The sequence below is a fragment of the Paracoccidioides brasiliensis genome (assembly GCF_000150735.1).
Source record: "Paracoccidioides brasiliensis Pb18 unplaced genomic scaffold supercont2.1, whole genome shotgun sequence".
NCBI classification, from domain to species: Eukaryota; Fungi; Ascomycota; class Eurotiomycetes; order Onygenales; family Ajellomycetaceae; genus Paracoccidioides; species Paracoccidioides brasiliensis.
In genome coordinates, this window is record NW_011371358.1 from 924,960 (window position 1) to 945,005 (window position 20,046).

At 46.6% G+C, this 20,046-nt stretch overlaps 7 protein-coding genes across 7 annotated transcripts; 5 read left to right on the top strand and 2 right to left on the bottom strand.

Moving 5' to 3' along the window:
• Positions 1-76: 76 nt before the first annotated feature.
• On the top strand, positions 77-682 carry PADG_11075 (uncharacterized protein; the record flags this gene model as incomplete). Its single annotated transcript, XM_010758376.1, has 2 exons — positions 77-352; positions 440-682. The coding sequence occupies 2 exons, from the start codon at positions 77-79 to the stop codon at positions 680-682; spliced, it is 519 nt and encodes a 172-aa protein (XP_010756678.1).
• Positions 683-2,247: 1,565 nt separating this feature from the next.
• Positions 2,248-6,618, top strand: PADG_11076 (uncharacterized protein; the record flags this gene model as incomplete). The annotated part of the gene is made up of 5 exons (XM_010758377.1): positions 2,248-2,546; positions 2,842-3,078; positions 4,290-6,032; positions 6,130-6,255; positions 6,372-6,618. The coding sequence occupies 5 exons, from the start codon at positions 2,248-2,250 to the stop codon at positions 6,616-6,618; spliced, it is 2,652 nt and encodes an 883-aa protein (XP_010756679.1).
• A 3,003-nt stretch (positions 6,619-9,621) lies between these two features.
• PADG_00281 (uncharacterized protein) lies at positions 9,622-10,962 on the bottom strand (the record flags this gene model as incomplete). The annotated part of the gene is made up of 1 exon (XM_010757980.1): positions 9,622-10,962. One exon carries the CDS (start codon positions 10,960-10,962, stop codon positions 9,622-9,624), a length of 1,341 nt encoding a protein of 446 aa, XP_010756282.1.
• A 1,295-nt stretch (positions 10,963-12,257) lies between these two features.
• Positions 12,258-13,125, top strand: PADG_00282 (GTP-binding protein ypt2; the record flags this gene model as incomplete). The annotated part of the gene is made up of 3 exons (XM_010757981.1): positions 12,258-12,287; positions 12,417-12,684; positions 12,803-13,125. The coding sequence occupies 3 exons, from the start codon at positions 12,258-12,260 to the stop codon at positions 13,123-13,125; spliced, it is 621 nt and encodes a 206-aa protein (XP_010756283.1).
• Positions 13,126-14,046: 921 nt separating this feature from the next.
• On the bottom strand, positions 14,047-15,322 carry PADG_00283 (uncharacterized protein; the record flags this gene model as incomplete). The annotated part of the gene is made up of 2 exons (XM_010757460.1): positions 14,047-14,744; positions 14,845-15,322. 2 exons carry the CDS (start codon positions 15,320-15,322, stop codon positions 14,047-14,049), a joined length of 1,176 nt encoding a protein of 391 aa, XP_010755762.1.
• A 641-nt stretch (positions 15,323-15,963) lies between these two features.
• Positions 15,964-18,312, top strand: PADG_00284 (uncharacterized protein; the record flags this gene model as incomplete). Its single annotated transcript, XM_010757982.1, has 2 exons — positions 15,964-17,484; positions 17,569-18,312. The coding sequence occupies 2 exons, from the start codon at positions 15,964-15,966 to the stop codon at positions 18,310-18,312; spliced, it is 2,265 nt and encodes a 754-aa protein (XP_010756284.1).
• A 393-nt stretch (positions 18,313-18,705) lies between these two features.
• Positions 18,706-19,963, top strand: PADG_00285 (uncharacterized protein; the record flags this gene model as incomplete). The annotated part of the gene is made up of 3 exons (XM_010757983.1): positions 18,706-19,062; positions 19,194-19,299; positions 19,371-19,963. 3 exons carry the CDS (start codon positions 18,706-18,708, stop codon positions 19,961-19,963), a joined length of 1,056 nt encoding a protein of 351 aa, XP_010756285.1.
• Between the last annotated feature and the right edge of the window lie 83 nt (positions 19,964-20,046).

Consider the following 20,046-nt stretch of genomic DNA (forward strand, 5'->3'; position numbering starts at 1 on the left):
GGTCTCATAATAGTTTATGCGATTCACCGCCGGCGTCTCTATCACTAGTGATGAAGAAGAATTTTACGACCTGACCATGGACGACAGTATGGGACATGAAGATGTCTCTGCAGGCGCACCTGCATGGCTTCAAGAACTTCTCCATCAGCAGGCTTCGCGGGATGAAGCCTTCCGTATCGAACTTGAAGACCTGAGAACTCAGCTGGCTGTTGCTACTACCACCACGCTTGCTGCTAGCACACCTCCAACAAACACTGTTCTGCGGCCCAGTTGTACTCCCTCTCACGATCCTGACACCAAGCGCCCGAACGTGAAGCTCACCCCACTTGAGACCTTTGATGGGACTGATCTCGTCCGATATCCTACCTGGTGACTCAACGCCAGAGCCAAGCTCCGTGTAGACGGCGAAATCATTGATTCACTTGATGAGCAGATCTAGTTTGTGTTCAGCCGCCTCAGCGGTGCTGCTGCAACCCAGTTCCATCCATGGATGAATGCAAACAGTGCTGCTCCTCTTGATCCTGAGACTTTCTTCACCCAGCTGGACATTCTCTTTTCAGACCCTGCCCTCACCTCGGAGGCTCCCAACTGGCTTCAAAGTGCTCGTCAGTGCAGCCTCCCCCTTGCAACCTTTCTCCCAACCTTTGACCGGAAGATTCTGGAGGCTGAAGGACAATTATGAGATGATAAGATTAAGATCAGCATGTTTCAGAAGGCCCTTAGCCTAGAGGTTCTGAGAGAGACGGTTTTACAGGCTGACACGGATGACTACGTGAAATACTGCACCAACCTCCGTAAGACGAAAACAAGCCCCTGGTGAAGGCCATTCAGAGCTGCGCTTCCAGGTTCATTTCAACCTCACCCCGCACAATCACCGCTTCCACCGATTCCATGGACTGGCAACCTAGTGCAATGTACCTGGCCTCTCACGCCACAGTTATCACTGCCGCGAAACTGTTCAGAGTCTCTGGGATCTCTGGTGCTGACGCTGCGGAAAGACGTGTGCATCAACTGTGCAAGACCTGGACACATTGCCTCAGGTTGCACTAGCTCATTCGTCCCTGTTAAGCACCCAACTCACACTAGTCATGTCTCAGTTCAGGTATCCGTCGGAGTCTTCCCTCAAAGATCTTTAAGAAAACAAGTATCTCCTCGTCTGGCGACTTGCACATTTTAGTGCAGTTACGTCAGTGTATTGACTACCAAGTTAAAATGAATGATTTGACCAATAATCTCTCATACTAAAATGTATGTAAGATTATTGGTTCAAACATCTCTACTCATTTGTGAAAACCATGTTTGATCACTCCCAACGCATGCCAATGCGATTTTATGAATATTTCCATTATTCTCAGCTTCACCCACCCACCCTGCAGCCAGCTATGAAAACAAGTATTCCTACCATGGAATTACCTGTGGGTTCTGGAGATAATTCTCTCATTTTCAATTACTACTATGTTTAAACTAGTTAATTCCTTTCTTAGAGCCAGATAAAAACACATAAAAACAACACAAAAAACGCAAGTGAACAGTTGAGGAAGTCATTGCAGAGATAACCACCTTTAGAATCAGTCAAAATTTCTTCCTCTAGAACCTAGTTCACGGCTGCCAAATCTTCATATTCCACCAGATATTGATGTTCAAAGCCCCTATGCCTTATTTACCTTTATTCTTCTCTGAAGATTCCATTCACAATATCATCAATTCAACCAATCTCTATGCAAAATTGAAGGGAGATGATGGAGATACTGATAATGAAGCTCCAGAGAGCTTTGAGAAGGATAAGAAGAAGGATAAGAAAGAGGAAATCCCTATGGAAGCTTCTGCAGAACCCTCTATATTTATGGAAACATCTAAGGAATTGAAGACCTCTATTCAGCAACATCCATGGAAAAAGACCACTTCAGAGGAAATAAAGGTCTTTTAGGAGCTCTTATCTATATGGGGATTCATAAATCCATCTGGACTGATCATTATTGGAGGAATAATCTGAGAGAAGGTCCTATTCATTCAGTTCAATCCTATATGACCTTGAAATGTTTTGAGCAAATCAAGCACTATTTCCATATATCCAACCCTCAAGAAGCTCGCCAGCCAGATTCCAAGAATAAAGATTGGTGGTATAAGATAGAGCCTTTGGCTTCTAACTTCCATAATGCCTGCCGGAAATATTACACCCCTGACTCAGAGATTTCCATTGATGAAATCATGATTAGATGCTTTGGTTGAAGTCAGCACACATATAAGATGCCTGCTAAGCCAATTCCTCAGGGATATAAGGTTTTTGGACTAGCAGAACATGGATATCTTTGGACATTTTCCTGGTCTAGCCGCCGGCAGGGCATAATGCCTATGTTTCAATTTCCAGGAATTACCAGAACTGGATCCATGGTCATGAATATGATTCAGCAGCTTCCTAAGATCCCTATTATTAGACCTACTGAGGAATCAAATACTAGACCTCCTACTGAGACTCCTATCATTGAAGCTTCTATCATCAAAGCTCTCTCTACTAGTGAAGCTCCTACTAGGCCTTCTGCTGAAGAGTCAGCTAATCAACAAGTCACTCCATACTCAATTTACCTAGACAACTACTTTACCTCTGTTCAATTATTCCACCTACTTTGAGAGCATGACTATGGAGCTTGTGGGACTACCTGCTCTAATCAGGTTCTCCCTATTCTAGCAGAGCTTTGAGAGCATTCAAAAGAGTATTCTATGGAATACTCTACATGCTATGGAAGTGAATAAGGTCCTCTGTCTAGCCTGGCAAGACAATAATATGGTATTAGCTCTTACTACTATTCATTCTTTGGACACCTTCATTGAATGATTTTGAAGACGGCCTGGAGAACTCTCTACCAATGCTCATATAGTCCGCCCAGTCTTTGAGAATCAACCTAGGAAGAACCTTCAGATTCCAAAGATTATTGATGACTATAATCATAATATGAATGGAGGAGACCTAGCAAATCAGTATAGAGCTTCCTATAGCTCTCGTAGAGTGAGCTATCGGACCTGGTTGCCTATTTTCTATTGGATTCTGGATGCTGCTGTTGTCAATGCGTGGAGGCTTCAGTATATATATATGAAGCAGCAGGGAGTCTCTAGGCTTCCTACTCATATAAGCTTCTGTGAGAAGCTCTATCAGCAACTCTTTGAATTCAATTTGAAGATCCATGATGATCTACCCCATGAGTGATCAAATCTAGAGCTTATTCATCAACGAATTTCTCTACCAAAGCCTACAATTTGTGTCTGGTGTTGATATATGCGAAAGCTAGGTCAGCAGGAGAGTAGACAAGCTCCTAGATCAAGATCTGGATGCTCAGCATGTAAGAATGTGGCTCTTTGCTTGAAAACTAGATGCTGGGAGGAATTCCATGGCATTGGCAGAGCTGAAGAATCTATATAACCTAATTAGGCTTAGCTTATTATAATACACCAATACCAAATAGTACGCAATATTACACCATTTAGTCAATAATATCACGTATAATATACACTAATGAAATCGCGCTAATTGTGCATCAAAAGACGGACGAGGGGATAGAGCAAAAACAAGGTCAAAAACGCGTTGTTTGATAATGTTGAAATTGACTATAAAGATTCTAAGGTTTGTTTATTTCTGGGGATTTTGAGATTACTATCATGCGTTTTTTTCAGGTGGCGTGGCTGGAAAGTCACGAATTTTCACTTGGTTTTTGCAGGAAGCACAATGATAGCACAATTCGGCCTTGGACACCAAACATTCCTGGTGAAGTTTTAATTGATATTTCCGCTTCAAGCTCATCCATGCTCACATCTAGTTTTTAAATGTTTGAATATTGGGAGTCTTACATTTCAGATCAATTATTAAGTCAAGCAACCTATCATATATATCTACATGGTCTACTCTATGTGTAATTTTAAAATGTTTAGTATAATGTGAATATCTCGATGAGTTCGTATCACATTATTCCTACGGAAGTCAGCCTTGTCTTTGCTTCCCCGATGTCAAAAACAACAGTATATCTATTCTGTTAACTAATATATGCCCGTTTTAACATGATACCCAATACCACCTCAATGCCGCCAATTCCCTGACTACTACCTACATGAGTCCGGATAGATAATCCTTTTCCATCCTGTAGCCAGCTATCCAGCAGAATGTCCATCGTCTCCGAGTACGTTGCAGGACAATCTCTATGCCTCTGTCCCATCCCCCTTAGCCTCCCCCATAGAGAATGCTATAGATATACCCAATAATATACGCACTCTATCTGCCGTCCATGCTAACCAATACCCAGCCAAGTACGTCGGCTAGATGCTCAAATCGACAGGATCCAATTGCACATCTCTGAAGCAATAGCCCAGCAGCCCGCCGCAGCCGCATCTCTACTAGCAAAAGGCGATGACTCCTCCTCCTCCTCCTCCACCACCACCACCACCACCATTGCAACAACCATACACACCTTCGCTACAATCGCCAGAGCTCTCTCCGTAGGCTCCCCTTCACACCCCTTGTTGACCCGCTCCCATCTCCTCCACCTCCTTCGTCAATATATCTCCGTTCAGACCGGCGCAGAGGTTAAACCCACCGAGGCGGAAGAGGAGAGAAATCAAGAACGAGTACGAGAAGATGCCTACATCACAGACCTCGAATGGATCGTTGCCGCAAAGGCCACAGTCCAGACCCTGGGCCTCGTCATGCGCGCACTGCTGGAAGAAAGCCTGCCCCTAAACGACGGCATCTGGTATTGGGACGAAGTCCTTAGCTCCCACTTCTACACTGGTTTATATACCATGCAAACCCTTCCCCTGAGACTCTGGGGGCAGGCGCGGGATATCTTCCAAACATTCCAGCTGCAGAGACAACAGCCGCAGCTGCAACAACAACTTCACCATGCTGGGTCCTCTGTGGCAGTGAGTTTCACGGACCGCTGGAGGGATTTCTACACAATCGTCCATCAGAATATCAGGGAGCGATCTCTGGTGCGGGCTAAGATGAGCCTTTTCACTCCCTTTGCGCTCTGTAGGTCGCAGGTGCGTGGAAAGAGGAAGCAGCTGAAGAAGATGAGGGAGATTCATGCATGTGCTATTGGGTTGTTGGTGGAGGAGGGGTTGGTGTTTGAGATGGGGGATGAGAGTGGCGGGGATCAGAATGCCCACAGACATACGCACGGTTCTGATCACTATCGTGGTAGTCATAACGATGAGGCCGATAACGCCTGCTTAGACAACCTGGGCGACTGGAAAGACACCATCAGCCGAACCGTCATCCTCCTCCGCACCGTTCTAGAAAACATCAGCACTCTCGACGACAACTCCAAAATCACCCTCTTCGAAGACACCATCTTCACCACCGTCTCCCACCACCTCCCCTCTGCCACTCAACCCTCCCACATCTTCCACCAACTCCTCCACATCCTCGAAACCTCTCTCCCATCCCACCACCACTCCACCAAAACCCGCCTAAACGCCCACAGCTACCCGTCCCGCCTCATCCGCTACTGGATTCCTGCCACGACCCTCCTCCTCTCCCTCGGCACGGTGCTCAACACCCTCACCAATAGGCGCGAGGAGCTCTGGACCTGGCTGACGGAGCTGGGCGCGACGACGGTTGACTTCGGCGTGAACTGGGTTATCGATCCACTCAAGCGGCTTGTCGGGACGATTCGCCATGATGAGAGGAGTGAGGTGGCGATTATGAGTAAGGCAAGTTTGGAGGCTGATCGGTCGAGTTTGGAGAGGATGGTTGTTGATTTTGCGATGGATGGGCGGCATCAGGGTACCTCCTGGTCACAGGGGGATGCAACTGCGGATGCGAATGTGGATGCGGATGCGGACGCGCTGCGTGCTAAGGTTCGCGAAGGGGATTTGACGCCTGTGCTTGTGGCGTATGAGAGGGATTTGAGGAGGCCGTTTGTGGGCACGGTCCGGGGTGATCTGGTGCGGGCGTTGCTTATACAGATTCAGAAAACAAAGGTAGATGTTGAGATTGCTATGGGGGGGATTGATGCGTTGTTGAAAAGTCAGGAATTGGTGTTTGGGTATGTATACTATTTCATCACTGCTTCCCTTGTGTGGTATGGTTTTTTATTTTATATACATATATATTTGAAATGTACGCTGACGATTTTTGGCCAGGTTTGTCGGACTTACGCCTGGAATACTTGTTTCGTACGCGGTGTTTTCGTGGATCTATGGGATATTTGGGAATAGGGCTGGGTTGAGACGCGGGAAGAGGGAGGGTGAGATGACGCGTGCACTTAAGTATGTAACCAACTAACTTTTTTCTCTCTCCCCTCTCACCTGCCCCCAAAAAAGTGGGTGAAAGAAAAAGGAAAACCTCGTCCTGTCCGTCTAACACCTCCTACACCTCACCTTAGCGCCGTCGACCGCGTCCTAACCGCCTCCACCACAACCCAGGATGGCATCCTCTCCTACAAAGACCACGGCCTATTAATCTACGAAACTGACATTCTCGACCAACGGGCTCAGAACCTCTTGCCTGGAGCTACGTATCATGAGTTCAAGGAAGATCTTAATGAGTTGTTGAATGTGAGGGTTGGGGTTGTGAGGCAATTGAGGGTTTTGGAGAGGGTGAGATGGACTTATGCGAAGTGGACGAGGTGAGGAGTAAGCGGAAGTTTTATGTGCGTATTTGGAAATATGTAGAAAATGTTTTGCTTTTCATGTAATGATGTAAAAGTATATATATTTGATGATTCTGCTTGATAGAGATGACATGGGAAAGGGCCGGCGGCTGCTATGATTTTATGATAAATCTTGTCTATGTGGATGTTTCTTTCTTTCCTTTTGGCTGGGCTGGGATTAGCTGGGTGATATCCTCATGCCAACAATTCTATCAAACGACGGACCTGCATGTTAACCATGATAAACCCCCGTTTTCGGGTATTGCTTTCAGAAAAGCTCCCGTAATCCAAGATTTATCAGTAACGGCCGGTCCCCCCGAAGCATCCTGAAGAGGACATTGACGATCTCCAATTCTGAGTGTTCAATGACTTTTTGGTGGAGGTAGGGTAGCTGCGGAGAGAGACTCGAGCGGACGAAAACATTCAAAGGTCTGAAGCTTCCATTCTTCCTGTTTCCAAAACCTGTTAGTAAGTCGATAGAATTCAACGACCAGAGCTACCCTATTCACACAGGATCAGCTAACCCACATTAGACGAAAAGGAGAGTCCGAGTGAAGCTTCAAGACCACCCAATCCTTCGCGTTAGTGTCCCAAGAAACAACGCAGCGACCTAAGTTTGTATAGTTTCTCCAGAGCATAGCCGTATGTAATGGGAGAACCAGCCTTGAGGGGCAATCATTGTAGGAAGGTTAAAAGGAATACGCAACAGTGGTGATCTCCTCTCCAATACATATCACGACCAACGAGGAACAAGCCATTGCACACCAACCCCAACTTTGGATACCCTATTGTGGTACGCTTGCCGTCATCAAACAGAATATCGACACTCTCTAAATTGGGGATTGTTAGTTAAGTATAGTAGTTGATTTTGATATTTTGTCGATATTACGAGTGAAGTAGAAATGTTTGCTGCCATTGCCAACTGGGGTCCCAAGTCGATAGGTCGCACTTGAACCAGAGATTTTGGGGGGAGGGCGTCCCTCCCAAGATATCTCGACCAGGGGCGAAGTAGATAGAGATTGCTTAGTTTTTAAAGTTCCAACGGACTTGAGAGGGGGTCAGTAACTCTGTTTATTCTCCTCCAGAAGTTTTCAAGGGGCAAGGCAAGAAGGCTATTTGGAAAACTCACATTGTAAGACATGTCCAAAATATCCGAAAGCTTGCCTTGATCCTATTCATTTTTATCCGTAGTGAAAGATATTTTATTCACTAGCCACCCTCCTATATGTTATTGGGGATCTCACCTGGAATTTGTCTTAATTTGAGACTTTGTAAATCACTTGGCAGCTTGGAGAGAGACAAAATGCAAAGTCACCTGAGAAGCCTGGGTGATATGTGACAATAAAATCTCCTTTTCCAGTTCACTGCAACCAAACGAATTTTGAAGATGGAACATCGGGTATTGCAAGACCTGAGCCACGAATTTTGTCTATATTTCTCAGGACTCGGTCTACACATTCCCACACCAGACAAAAACTTCTGGTGCGAGGGAATCTGTATTCCGCATATTCAAGGATGCGAAAGAAATTTTGACACGCCCGCTAATAGTATATAAGGAGCCTTCGGAAAACTGAACATCACATGTCACAAACCTATGGCCTAGAGAGATCCAAACGCTGGTGCTCGCACTTCGAGAGTAGACCTTTTCTAAATTCCATACATCAGTAAGTTTTGGGAGGTGGTTGAAAATCTCATCCAAGATTTCGGGGTGGAAGATTGACAAAAATGCCTCCTTTCCTACGGCGTTGTTCACCATCATCTTCGGGGTGAATCTGTTCCATCCTGTGATCGATACCTTCATCGAAACGGTCCGGGGCAAAACCCGGCACGGCGTTCTTCTCTTTCAATCTGAGCAAGAAAGTCGCTCAAATCCATAGAGCATCGGAAAGTGCTTAAGACATTCATCAGCAAATTCAGAGAAGGATGTAGCCTTTTGCACAACACGCCAGCATGTTTTGTGTCAGACGAATTCCCCCTTTGAAGGGGTACTGCACGTTGTCTGGTATCGTGTTCAGCTCAACAAGCTTTGACTTGATTATCTCCGTGTTGGTACGGTGCAGAGTCTGGAATTCTCTCTGTCACGGTCACTCCATTGTTTGGGCCCGTAGGCTCGACCTGAAGCCTACCAAGCGGACGAAAGCAGCCTGAGCCTGTTCTCACATCAAAGAATTGAGACGGGACGAGGGGTGGATATCTACCGGATAGTTATCACTGAGGGAAGAATGATTCCAAGGGAGCAAGTTTCAACTCCTGTTGATATATGAGCATTTTGACCTTGTTCGAGCTGATATATCACCCTTAACACATGCAAGGCACACACCGCCTGTTAGCTATAGTTGCTGAAGGGCTGCAAGGGCGCCGATTGAAGATCCAAAACTATTTGAAAAAAAAAAATTAAATTAAATTAAATTAATAAAATTAATAAAATAAAATAAAATAAAAGAGGAAGAACAGAGCTCAATTGTCTAATTATTGTTGACAGTTGCATTAAACTAGCCAAGTCAAGTTCTGGATGACTAATCCTAGCCCGTTTCTCGCGTTCCATACATTCAGTTATTTAACTTATCCAGGTGACTTATGGATAATTTACGACTTTGGCACAACTAAATCAAAGGAAAAGTGGACAAATGGTAGTGCAAGATAGTATTAGCAAAGTAGGGCCAAAAGACAAACACTCTATATTCAACAATACGGCAAGGAAGAGGCCTGGTGTGGCTTGAAGTAGAAAACAGAAGGAAAATAGGAGAATATAACGAAGAATATTAAGGAGCGGAGAGGTATGTCATTTACTATTTCTGACCTGAACCTAATAGATACGCTATAACTACCAGAATACGAAAAGGACAGTGAGACTTTTAAGCCCTGGTTCAAAAAGGATTCAACGCTGAAAGCCGCTGGGTTTTCCAAGGTTATTTCCTAGAGTAGACTGCTGACAGTAACGCCTAAGGAGTACGTACTGTGCAGCTACAAAAGCCAATCATCCTCACAGGCCCGGAATCTGCCCATTGCGGAACAGGTTCACAAAAATCTGATGATCACGCTGTGCCTTCGCACCATACTCATGCGCAAACTTGACAAGCAACTCCTCAAACCCTTTCTCATCCGCCTCGATGGCCTTGTTAATGGATTGCTCCGTGGAAAACGGAACCAGCTCCGAATGTCCACTCTCATTATCTGCCGCTGCATGCATCGTGGCCGTAGCCCTTCCCAAATCAGCAACGATGGCAGCAATGTCCTGCGGCTCATTAATGTCCGACCAGTCGAGGTCCACCGCATAGGGGGAAACCTCTGCTACCAACTGGCCGACGCCATCCAGTTCGGTCCAACCAAGCCACGGGTCCGCATATGACTGCAGGGACCGCTGCGAGATCACAGTCCGGTGTCCCTCATGCTTAAAGTAGCTGCAGATGGCAGGGTCAGAAATGTAAGCTGACGCAGCCGGGACCTGCGCTTGCTTCATGTATATGATGATATCGTTTTCCAAAGCGTCGCTGTTCCCTTCGAGGAGGAGGTTGTATGATGGCAGGCCAGCTGAGCCAATGCCGACGCCGCGTTTGCCAACAATGTCCTTGACCCGTTGAGCCTGGGGACGGCTGCGGACGCTTGAATCAGGTAGCGTCTCCTTGTACTGGTCGAAGGCTTTGAGGACCTTGGCTCGCGTTTTGTCGTTAAGTTGTATGGTGCCAGCGCCCGCGCGGAAACGACGATCGAAGTCATGGATCTCCGTCTGGCTATTGAGAAGGCCAATGCGGGTGTTAAAACGCGCGTTTCTCAGTGCGCCAAGCATGGAGCCCTTGGCGGTGTCCAACTTGAAGCCAAGGACATTCCCGTGCTCGTCCTTGCAATGGCCGTTCACATTGGTGGCGAGGGCCTTGATACGCTCACGATACGCAGCAGCATATGTGTTGACTAGGGTGGTAATCTGGCTATCGCTAAGGGCCTTTGCGTAGCCAATAAGTGCAATAGAGGCGACGAAGCGCTTGACGTCCCAGGTGAAAGGGCCAATATAAGCTTCATCGAAGTCGTTGACGTTGAAAATCAGACAGCCCTGGCTGTCCATGTACGTGCCGAAATTCTCTGCGTGCAAGTCGCCGTGGATCCAGACTCGGCTGGTGTGCTCGTCGAGGTAGGGACTGCCCTTCTGCTCGTGTTGCAAGTCATTATAGAACAGAGATGCAGAGCCGCGGTAGAAGGCAAAGGCTGACGCTGCCATTTTACGGAATTTGACTCTGAAGGCAGCTGGGTCGGCGGCAAGAAGCTCGCCGAAAGCTTCTTTAAAGACACGGAGGATCTCTTCCCCGCGTTTCTGCTCTTCTTCTGACATGGCTATAGGAATGAAGTTGATATTAATTGGGTAGGTATTGTCGTTTTTGAAGAGCCGGTTCTTGATCTCTATAAATGCCTGAGAACGTGTTGGGTTCCTATTACTTCGTGAAGAATCAAAACTGCGATGGTTAACTTAGGGTGTAAGACACTCAAAATATATTAATGAACCATGCTACCCCTCATCCCCAGAGGGGGTAAGTGAGAATCCTATATCGGATAGGATATTCTAAGAGGATTGCTGGCATTACAAGCTTCCATTTAGCTTTGAGTTGCGATTCCCAGCCGTCTCTGGGCGCCATATGCAGAGTCCAATTTTGTGGGTCTGTCCAGGCAGGGTGTCAGAATGATAATTAGTAAAAGTTTACTCAAACAACTGGAGGCCGGGGGGCTTTAGCATCTGTTGCATGGCATGGGCAAGTCAAACTATATAAAATTGAAGTCGCAAATGACGGTTTCAGCAATGCAATTATTGATCCAACCAGGGGACTATCTAGTTACCTTCTGTGGGATAAATTGTCACAATCGCAACATTTGAATACATTTCAAACAAGATCTTGGATTAGGAGCTTGGGCTAAATATGGAGGATACTTATAATTGGTTTATTATTCATTCTTTTGCATCGTAATATGCAGAAAAGTTGCGGATATAAAAATGGGGCCCGCAATTCTGCCGCCTGAGGCCATGAGATGATGAGTTAATTACGTAACCAACGGCACGGTACCTCGATTTGTGTAGGCTGGACGGGCAAACACGAGGTACCCCCCATACTGCCGGCCCCCAGCTCCCTTCGGCAGCCAACGGCCAACTAAAAACAACCTACCAAACCAGTGTCAACCAACCAACCCAACTCAACCACTCACCACTCACGACCCACCATTCATCACTCACCAGCCAAACCATACTTAAACCGGGAGCCTGGTGTTTAGTTACTTCGCTGCACTCTATCATGCTCCGTTCAGATACTCCATTAATCAGTCAATAACAATATCCTAAGCAGCACTCTCGCCGCTCTTTTTCCCTCCCGCGCTCAGCCTCCAAGTTTCGAAGACGGTTCTACGCTCTGCCAGCCGTTTCAAACCAACTCCCCGTTCATTCGGATCCCGACAAAACATACAGATTGCCTCCCTGTACTAGAGCTAAAGCTGAGTCAGGTTCAGGTTTTCGACGGCAACTTCTCTCGTTTCTTGCAGGATTCATCCGGTTCTGTATAATCCCCTTCACAAACCTCTCCACGCCTCGATCCCACCGCTCACAATAATCATCTTCCTCCCCTTCCCGCTTTGGATATCGCCATGGCCGGTACACGAAATTACGATTTTTTGGTATGTTCTTCTGCTCCTGGAATGACAATACTCACTCCCTCAAACCCCCGAAATTGATTACTCCCCTTGGTAGTGCTGTTTTCTTGTTTTTTTTTTAAAAAAAATTTAACTTTATACCCGTGAACCCAGATCAAACTCCTGCTCATCGGTGATTCCGGCGTTGGGAAATCTTGCTGCCTATTGCGCTTCAGCGAGGATTCGTTCACCCCATCTTTCATCACAACAATTGGAATTGACTTCAAAATCCGGACGATAGAACTCGACGGCAAACGGGTTAAGTTGCAGATATGGGATACGGCTGGACAGGAGCGATTCAGGACGATTACCACGGCTTACTATCGCGGCGCCATGGGAATACTTCTGGTCTACGATGTGACCGATGAGCGGTCTTTCAACAGTGAGTTTCACCTCCCTTTGAATGCACCTGCGTTGATGTTGGATCACCTATGGATTTAATATTATGGAATACCCTTTCTAACGTTTGTTTTCTTCCTTCTTCTCAATCTTCGCCAAAGACATCCGAACATGGTTCTCAAACGTTGAACAACATGCAAGCGAAGGAGTTCATAAAATGCTTATTGGCAACAAATGCGACTGGGAAGAGAAGAGGGCCGTATCGACGGAGCAAGGCCAGCAGTTAGCCAATGAACTAGGCATCCCGTTCCTCGAAGTCTCCGCCAAGAACAATATCAACGTTGAAAAGGCTTTTTATACACTCGCATCTGATATCAAGAGAGTCATGGACACAACTAAGTCTGAACAAGCCGGCTCCCAGGGTGTTATTATAGACCATCAAGGCGGCGGGGCAGGCAGTAACCTTGGGGGGAAATGTTGTTAGAGTGCATTTGTTTCTTCTTGTTTGCAAGTGGATTATCAGCATGTTTTTTTCATGCTTGCTGTTGTTTTCTCTCTCGCTTCCTTCTATTGCTCCTGTTCTTTTTAAGGGACATAAGTCTTGTTGCCAGTGCACACTGCCCTTCAGCTCTCCCCCCTGCAGCCGATTAAACTCGGCTTTTACGTATGACGTCGTCAGGTTCCGCACCTACTTCCCCCTATCTTCCCAGCAACTCGTGCCAATCCGATTCTTCATCCCCTTTGACATTCTCTTCTCATATGTTGCTTTCTGTGTGCCCTATCGATTTCCCTCTTTCGATACGATTCTATTACTGCGTTTCACATGTTTCTTTTTTATTTTTCAGTCCTCTATTTCCCTAGTTTTTTTCCCCCCCCATACTGTCTATGTTTATTCCTCTAGAAGGCGTCATTTCGTCTTTTTGCGCGCTGTTTTTTGTTTCATATATTCCACACAGATATCCGCCCCTCCAGAAGTGAACCTATTTTGCGTCAATTTAATGTAAAGAGTTACCCTATTAACGCAAGTGTGGCTGATATTGAATCACGATATCTTATGGCAATGCAAATCAAAAATTTGGTGGCTGTTGAAAATGTTCAATGTTATGGGTTGTTTCTCATCGTGTAAGGCATCGTTTCATATCTACGCAGCATGCTACTACACATTGATACCCATATTAATACCTAACATCTTGTCTATTGTGAATGATCGATGCCATTAGTGACATTGAATATTTTCATTTGATATCTTGATCTCTTAATGTACAATGGTTAATGCGGGTTACGCTCAGGTAAAAAAAAAAAAAAAAAAAAAAAAAAAAAATTGTACTGAAAAACATATATAAAATTACATATATAGGGTCACCGTAGTTCAAGGGTCCAGAGTCTCCTTTCAAAATAAGTGCCATCAAAATATATCGCCTTCAAATAAACACTCAGCTTTGATTATAGGCGGCGGATCCGGATAATTTAGCAACGAATCCAGCCTAGGGAAAACACTCCTATGCCACGTGCGGACAAACCTCTTAGCCTCAGCCGCGCTCTGGAACGCAATGCGCCAATTCTCCCCCCTCCCCAGAACCTCATCCTCATCCGGGGTTAACATCTCGTTTGAAAAGGGCCCTGACAGCGAGGTAATCGTATCCTTATCTTCAATCAGCTGCCATGGCGTCCGCCTATTCTGCCCATCCCACACAAGCAATCGACGGACGTATTCCTTCTTAAGAGTGAAGAGGTACTGGTTCTCGAGCCACAGGCGAACCGGGAAACCTGCTTTGCCATCGATCCGCTTGGATGCCAGGCTTTTATGAAGATCGATCGCGTCTTGGATTTTGTCATTGAAGGGTGCTAGGTGGGCAACTAGGGAAAGTCGCAGCCATGGTGCTGTGAGTGTGTAGTCGCTTAAGCGATGCTGATGTGCACCGCCAGCGCTGAAGTTGGGTGGTGGAACAATTTTAGTTAAGGGGGAGGTGGGGAGATTGTCTCGGGCAAATTTGTGGAGGCGGTGGACTTTATCCTGGAATTCCTTTGCGGAGGCGGGGCTGGAAAATATCAGGATCCATGTGTTCGAGCGCCGTAGGGTATCATGAAAGCGCATGGGGATTACTATATACCATCCGCAGATATAAGTTGTTAGTTTTGCGCATACCATAGGAAATACATCCCATGAACTCTCGTTTCACAAACGATAGAGAGGAAGTCTCACTTTTCTCAAGTCCTCTGGCAGCTCTCCATTGACGAAGATATTTCCCCGGTCCCAAAATTGACACGAAGTCACGTTCATCAAGACAAGCCGGGGCGCGAGATAGCACAAGAGCCGTTTTGTGCTTCTGTTGACTTTGTTCCTCATTCGTGATACGTATTTGGCCGAGCTTGTTTATTTCCACACCCGTGTCATCCGACTGAGGTATTGAAGCCAGCCCAAACGCTTTAAGTAAATCGGCATGTTTGAGGGATATTTCGTCAGTAGCAGATGGCCACCATTTATTTTGGCCCGATGCGCCGGGCGAATTGACGTCCGCTGTAACACCTTCTACAGAGGCTTCGTCGGGTGTGGTTTCATGTATTCCCTGTTTCCCTTCATTCCCTTCAGGAGGAGCCAATGTAGATAGCCGTCGGCATTGCGGTGATGGCTTGAGAGAAAGAGTCCATATGTATGCTGAGAAACGAGTAAGACGGAACATGTTGGGCGGGCTACGACGGGGATAGAAGGCTCATTGTTGGGATTCGGGAGGTGGAAGAATTTATCGTATCGGATGGTCAGCTTCTGTGCCTTTATTGCGCTCCCAGTGCTCCTGAGACAATTGTAGCCCTGTAGATGGTAAAAGGGCTGTTGAGCAACATCATTGATGCAGATATAGAAATGTGATGTGGGTAATTGAATTTGGTAGTTAGTTAACTATAGCACCGCTTATCTGACCTTGAGAATAAATGGTCAATCTTATAGGTTGTTGGACCTTTTTATTTTTTCCCAACACCCGATGAGAAGAAGAACAGAACAAGCACGACAAACGACCAGAGATTCTTACATTTAGCCGGGCTTATTAGCTACCTGCTTGAATTACAATCTAGAGCATCCGGCGGCGCGCTCTATAATAGCCATACGCAGAAAGTTACCAGGTATATCTAGCCCAATTGTATCTCTTAAACGAAACATATAGTCTACTGACATCTATCTGCTCAAGGATGGACAGTGTTGAAGCTTCGACAATTCATTTGACGTTACTATTAAGCAAACTACCGATCAAAACTCATCTAGCCTACTTATTCTGGCCTTTGGAAGTGCGTTTTCAATCACGATCGATATCTTGAAGTGGGGTTCGTAATGGCGGTGGAGCCACCCAAGTTCACGGTGCGACCGTTGTTGAAGCAGCCTAGAAACGACCAGAGAGACTCCTTTCGTATCTGTCTCTCCCCTTCCTCCTTGCTACTTGTGAAAATCCGAGCTGGCGATCTATGCCGGTTGGAACTGGCTGGAGGCTCTCCAAAAACCGCCATCGCATGGACGGCCCCGGAGAAAATACAAGATACAATTGTGCAGACCTCAAAAGTTTTACAAGATCTATATGGATTTAAGCTGGGAGAGAAGGTTTCGATTTCGAGAGAGAACGAACCGTTAGAAGATATAGCAGTTGTACGTCTTGAAGAATGCACCGATGCCACGAAACTTTCTGGCGTGGGTCCTGTTCAGGAAGCTGACAGGGAACACTGGGCATGGGGTCTTGAATATCCCTTGTCAAAATGTGAAGTTTTATCAGAAGGAATGATGTTCGACCTAGAGCTCAAGGGCATCCGCAGAGCTTTTAAGGTCGTGGAAATTGAACCGCTCATCCAAGGTCGAACTAACACGATCTTCCACTTCACTGCAAAGTCTAAGGTGCTTGTTGGACAGGCTTTACAACGTCAGACTCTACCGTCCTCACTTGTCGTGCCATCCTGCGGGCTGGGTGGACTTGGTCGACAAATGACGCAAATCAATGAGCGGCTTCGCGACTTTACTATTCAGGAAAATAAAGTAACTATGCCATCTTTTTACAGAAATAGCGGCGGAATTCTGATCTATGGCCCGAAAGGTACGGGGAAGAGTACGCTACTTTCTAATCTTGCTGCCGCGGGTTGGAAGAAGGTGCTCACCATCAATAGCTCTGTGCTGAATAAAAACAGGGGAGATGGAGAGGTTCTATTACGCAAGACCTTCTCCGAAGCTGTTCAGTCACAGCCGTGTCTTATTACTATTGATCAATTGGATTTTCTCGCTCCCAAAAATACCTCTAATGATCCATCAATTTCTTCGGCATTGTGCGAAGTCCTGGATACTATACAAGATACGAAAGTTCTTGTGGCTGCGTGCACACGCCACCCAAATGATGTTGATGATGGACTGAGAACCCCCCATCGATTTGGTGTCGAGATCGAATTGCCAGTTCCGACAGCCGAGGGTCGAGAAGAGATTTTATTGGCTATTCGTGGTACTTCCGCTGTACCAAGTGACAGTCAACTGGCGAAATTGGCGGAGCGAACTCATGGATATGTCGGTGCCGACCTCTTTTCATTACTGCAGCTTGCGTGTAGAAAAGCACAAACTCGACAAATACTACAGTTGGAGCAAGGGGGACCCAGCGAGCAGCATATCTTGGACGGAGCTGTTTCTTCCTCCGATGTTATGATTCCAGATGAGAATCTACTTCAAATTGAGGATATAGACATATCACTTGCTCTTCAAGAAACTCGCCCAACGGCAATGAGAGAAGTGTTCCTGGAAACTCCGAAAGTGAGATGGAGTGATATAGGCGGACAGCATAAAATCAAGAGGCGGCTTCAGAAGGCTGTAGAAAGACCACTCAAGGTGTGTACATATAATCTAAATTTATTGTTCTAATCTCGCAACGTTTATTGTGTTTTCACAATGACTAACAGAATTGGCTTCTAGTTCCCCGATCGAATGAAAAGGCTGAACATAAGCGGTAAAAAGGGAATTCTGCTCTACGGCCCTCCTGGCTGTTCTAAAACACTGACAGTAAAGGCACTGGCAACCGAAGCTGGGTTGAACTTCCTGGCAGTGAAGGGCGCTGAGATCCTGAGCATGTATGTGGGAGAGTCGGAAAGGGCGCTCAGAGAAATATTTCGAAAGGCGCGATCAGCCAGTCCAAGCATTATATTTTTCGACGAAATTGATGCGATTGCTGCGCGACGAAACAATGGCCCGTCCCAGGGCGGCATCAACGTGCTGACGACTTTGCTCAATGAGATGGATGGAATTGAAGAGCTGAAAAACGTTCTTGTTGTGGCGGCAACTAACAAGCCAGAGGTTCTCGATCCTGCGCTCATGCGCCCTGGAAGACTGGATAATATTCTCTACGTTGGACCTCCAGATCTTCAGGCGCGGAAAGAGATTCTAAAGATTTGGTTTAGTAAATCTGAGGTTGACGACGAAGTTGACATTGACAGGCTGGCGCAGGTGACCGATGGGTATTCTGGGGCGGAGATGGTTAGTATCTGCGAGACTGCAGCAGACGGAGCGCTGGATGAGGAGGAAGAAACTGGCCAGGAACAGAAGATAGCATGGAGGCATTTTGAACATGCATTGAACCAAGTCCATAAACAGATATCTGAAGCTGTGATCGAGGGCTATGAGAGGTGGAGAGATGAGCTAGAACTCCAGCTCCCTCTATGAAGAGGTGGAATGAATGAATTATAAGCAAATATTTACCTATTGTTTATTTGATGATGTCCATATTCTTTTGTATTTCCTATTATAATCTCTTGATCTGTAAACAAATGGATATAAATTCATCCAGTTCTCTCCCCCCAGAGCTGCTGGAGCCGTCCAGGTCACGTGCGTCCAAAGAACCTCAAAGTCGTTTGTTTCCCTTCCGGATCAAACCCTGGAACTTAACAACAACACCTTCAATCACCTACAGAATAACAAGCAAACAGCTTTGCTGAAGCTGCTAACGCATGCATTCTTTAGTGCAGACTATTTATTTCAGAACATCGTTATTTTCCATTTCCATAGTCCTTATTCTGCTAAGAAGGGCTATAATTTATATGACTGCCTGAAGTGGCGATGCCATCACGATCGCCTTCGCCGTCTCGCGGGCGGTCTCCCTCTCCCGCTCACTCTCGAGGCCGTCGCAGGTCGCAATCCCCTGTGGCTTCACGTTCGTCACGGCGATCGCACTCCCGCCGCTCACATGTTTCACTGTCCCGCTCCCGTTCCCGCTCCCACTCCCGCTCGCGGTCGAGAACCCCTGGACCGGGTTTGTCGCCAAGACGTAACGGACATCGGGATGCAAGCAGATCCCCCTCACGAAGTAGAAGTCCCACCCGAAGCTTAAGCAGAGGCCGCAGCGACCGTAGATATCGAGATAGAAGCTACACGCGCAGTCCAAGCCGCGGTACTCCTCCTCGAACAAGTTCGAAGGTAGGTTGCTTTGTCATTGATCTCTCAGCGCTCTGCAAAATGAAGCCTTCCATCCCAGCTCTCAAAATATGATATGGGAACATGGATGTATTATTGTCACGTTACACTTTTGAGGCTAATGAATATTGTAGATCGTTGTTGAGAAGTTAACCAAGAATGTGAATGAAAACCATTTGCGCGAAATCTTCGGGGTATACGGAGAAATACAGAGCCTGGAACTGCCAATGAACCCACAGTGTATGTGATAGAGAATTTTCTTCTATTATCATTATATGAGACAATTCTTTGTCTGACAAGCAAGTTTGCAGTTATGACAAACAGAGGGACGGCGTATATCTTGTACTACGAAGCAGCAGATGCGGAGGCTGCTATCTCGCACATGCACGAAGCGCAACTTGATGGTGCTGTCCTCAACGTTTCTATCGTACTTCCGCGTCGCACGTTTTCCCGCTCTCCGCCCCCTGCCCGGAACAGGGCTGATTTTGGGCGATTTGATCGACCTGCATACGGAGGTAGGGGATACAGTCGAACATCAGGTCTGGATACTGGGAGAGCTCCGCCACCCGGTCGATATCGGTCTCCGCCGCCGCGCCGTGGCTCCCCACGGCGCTTTCCAGGTCCTCGTGGCATGGAAAGACATGATCTCTATCGTCCGCGCTCAGCATCAAGATCCCGTTCCCCACGTGGCCGGTCACCTTCTTATTCGTCACGCTCACGTTCCAGATCGCCTCCGCCACGGAGAAGGCCATATACCAGGGACAGCCCCCCTCGCCGTAGGAGACGGGACTCTAGTTATAGTAGCTATAGTGACAGGAATAGAAGTCGAAGTCGAAGTCGAAGCAGAAGCCTGAGTAGAAGCAGAAGTCCCAGTCGAACTCGTTACGGTGGAGGCAGGAGGTAGCTTTTCCTGGCGCATGAGTTCTAATGTTTTGTTGGTTTTTTAAAAGGGCTGTGTAACTTTAATTGGACAGGCACTGGGGCAAA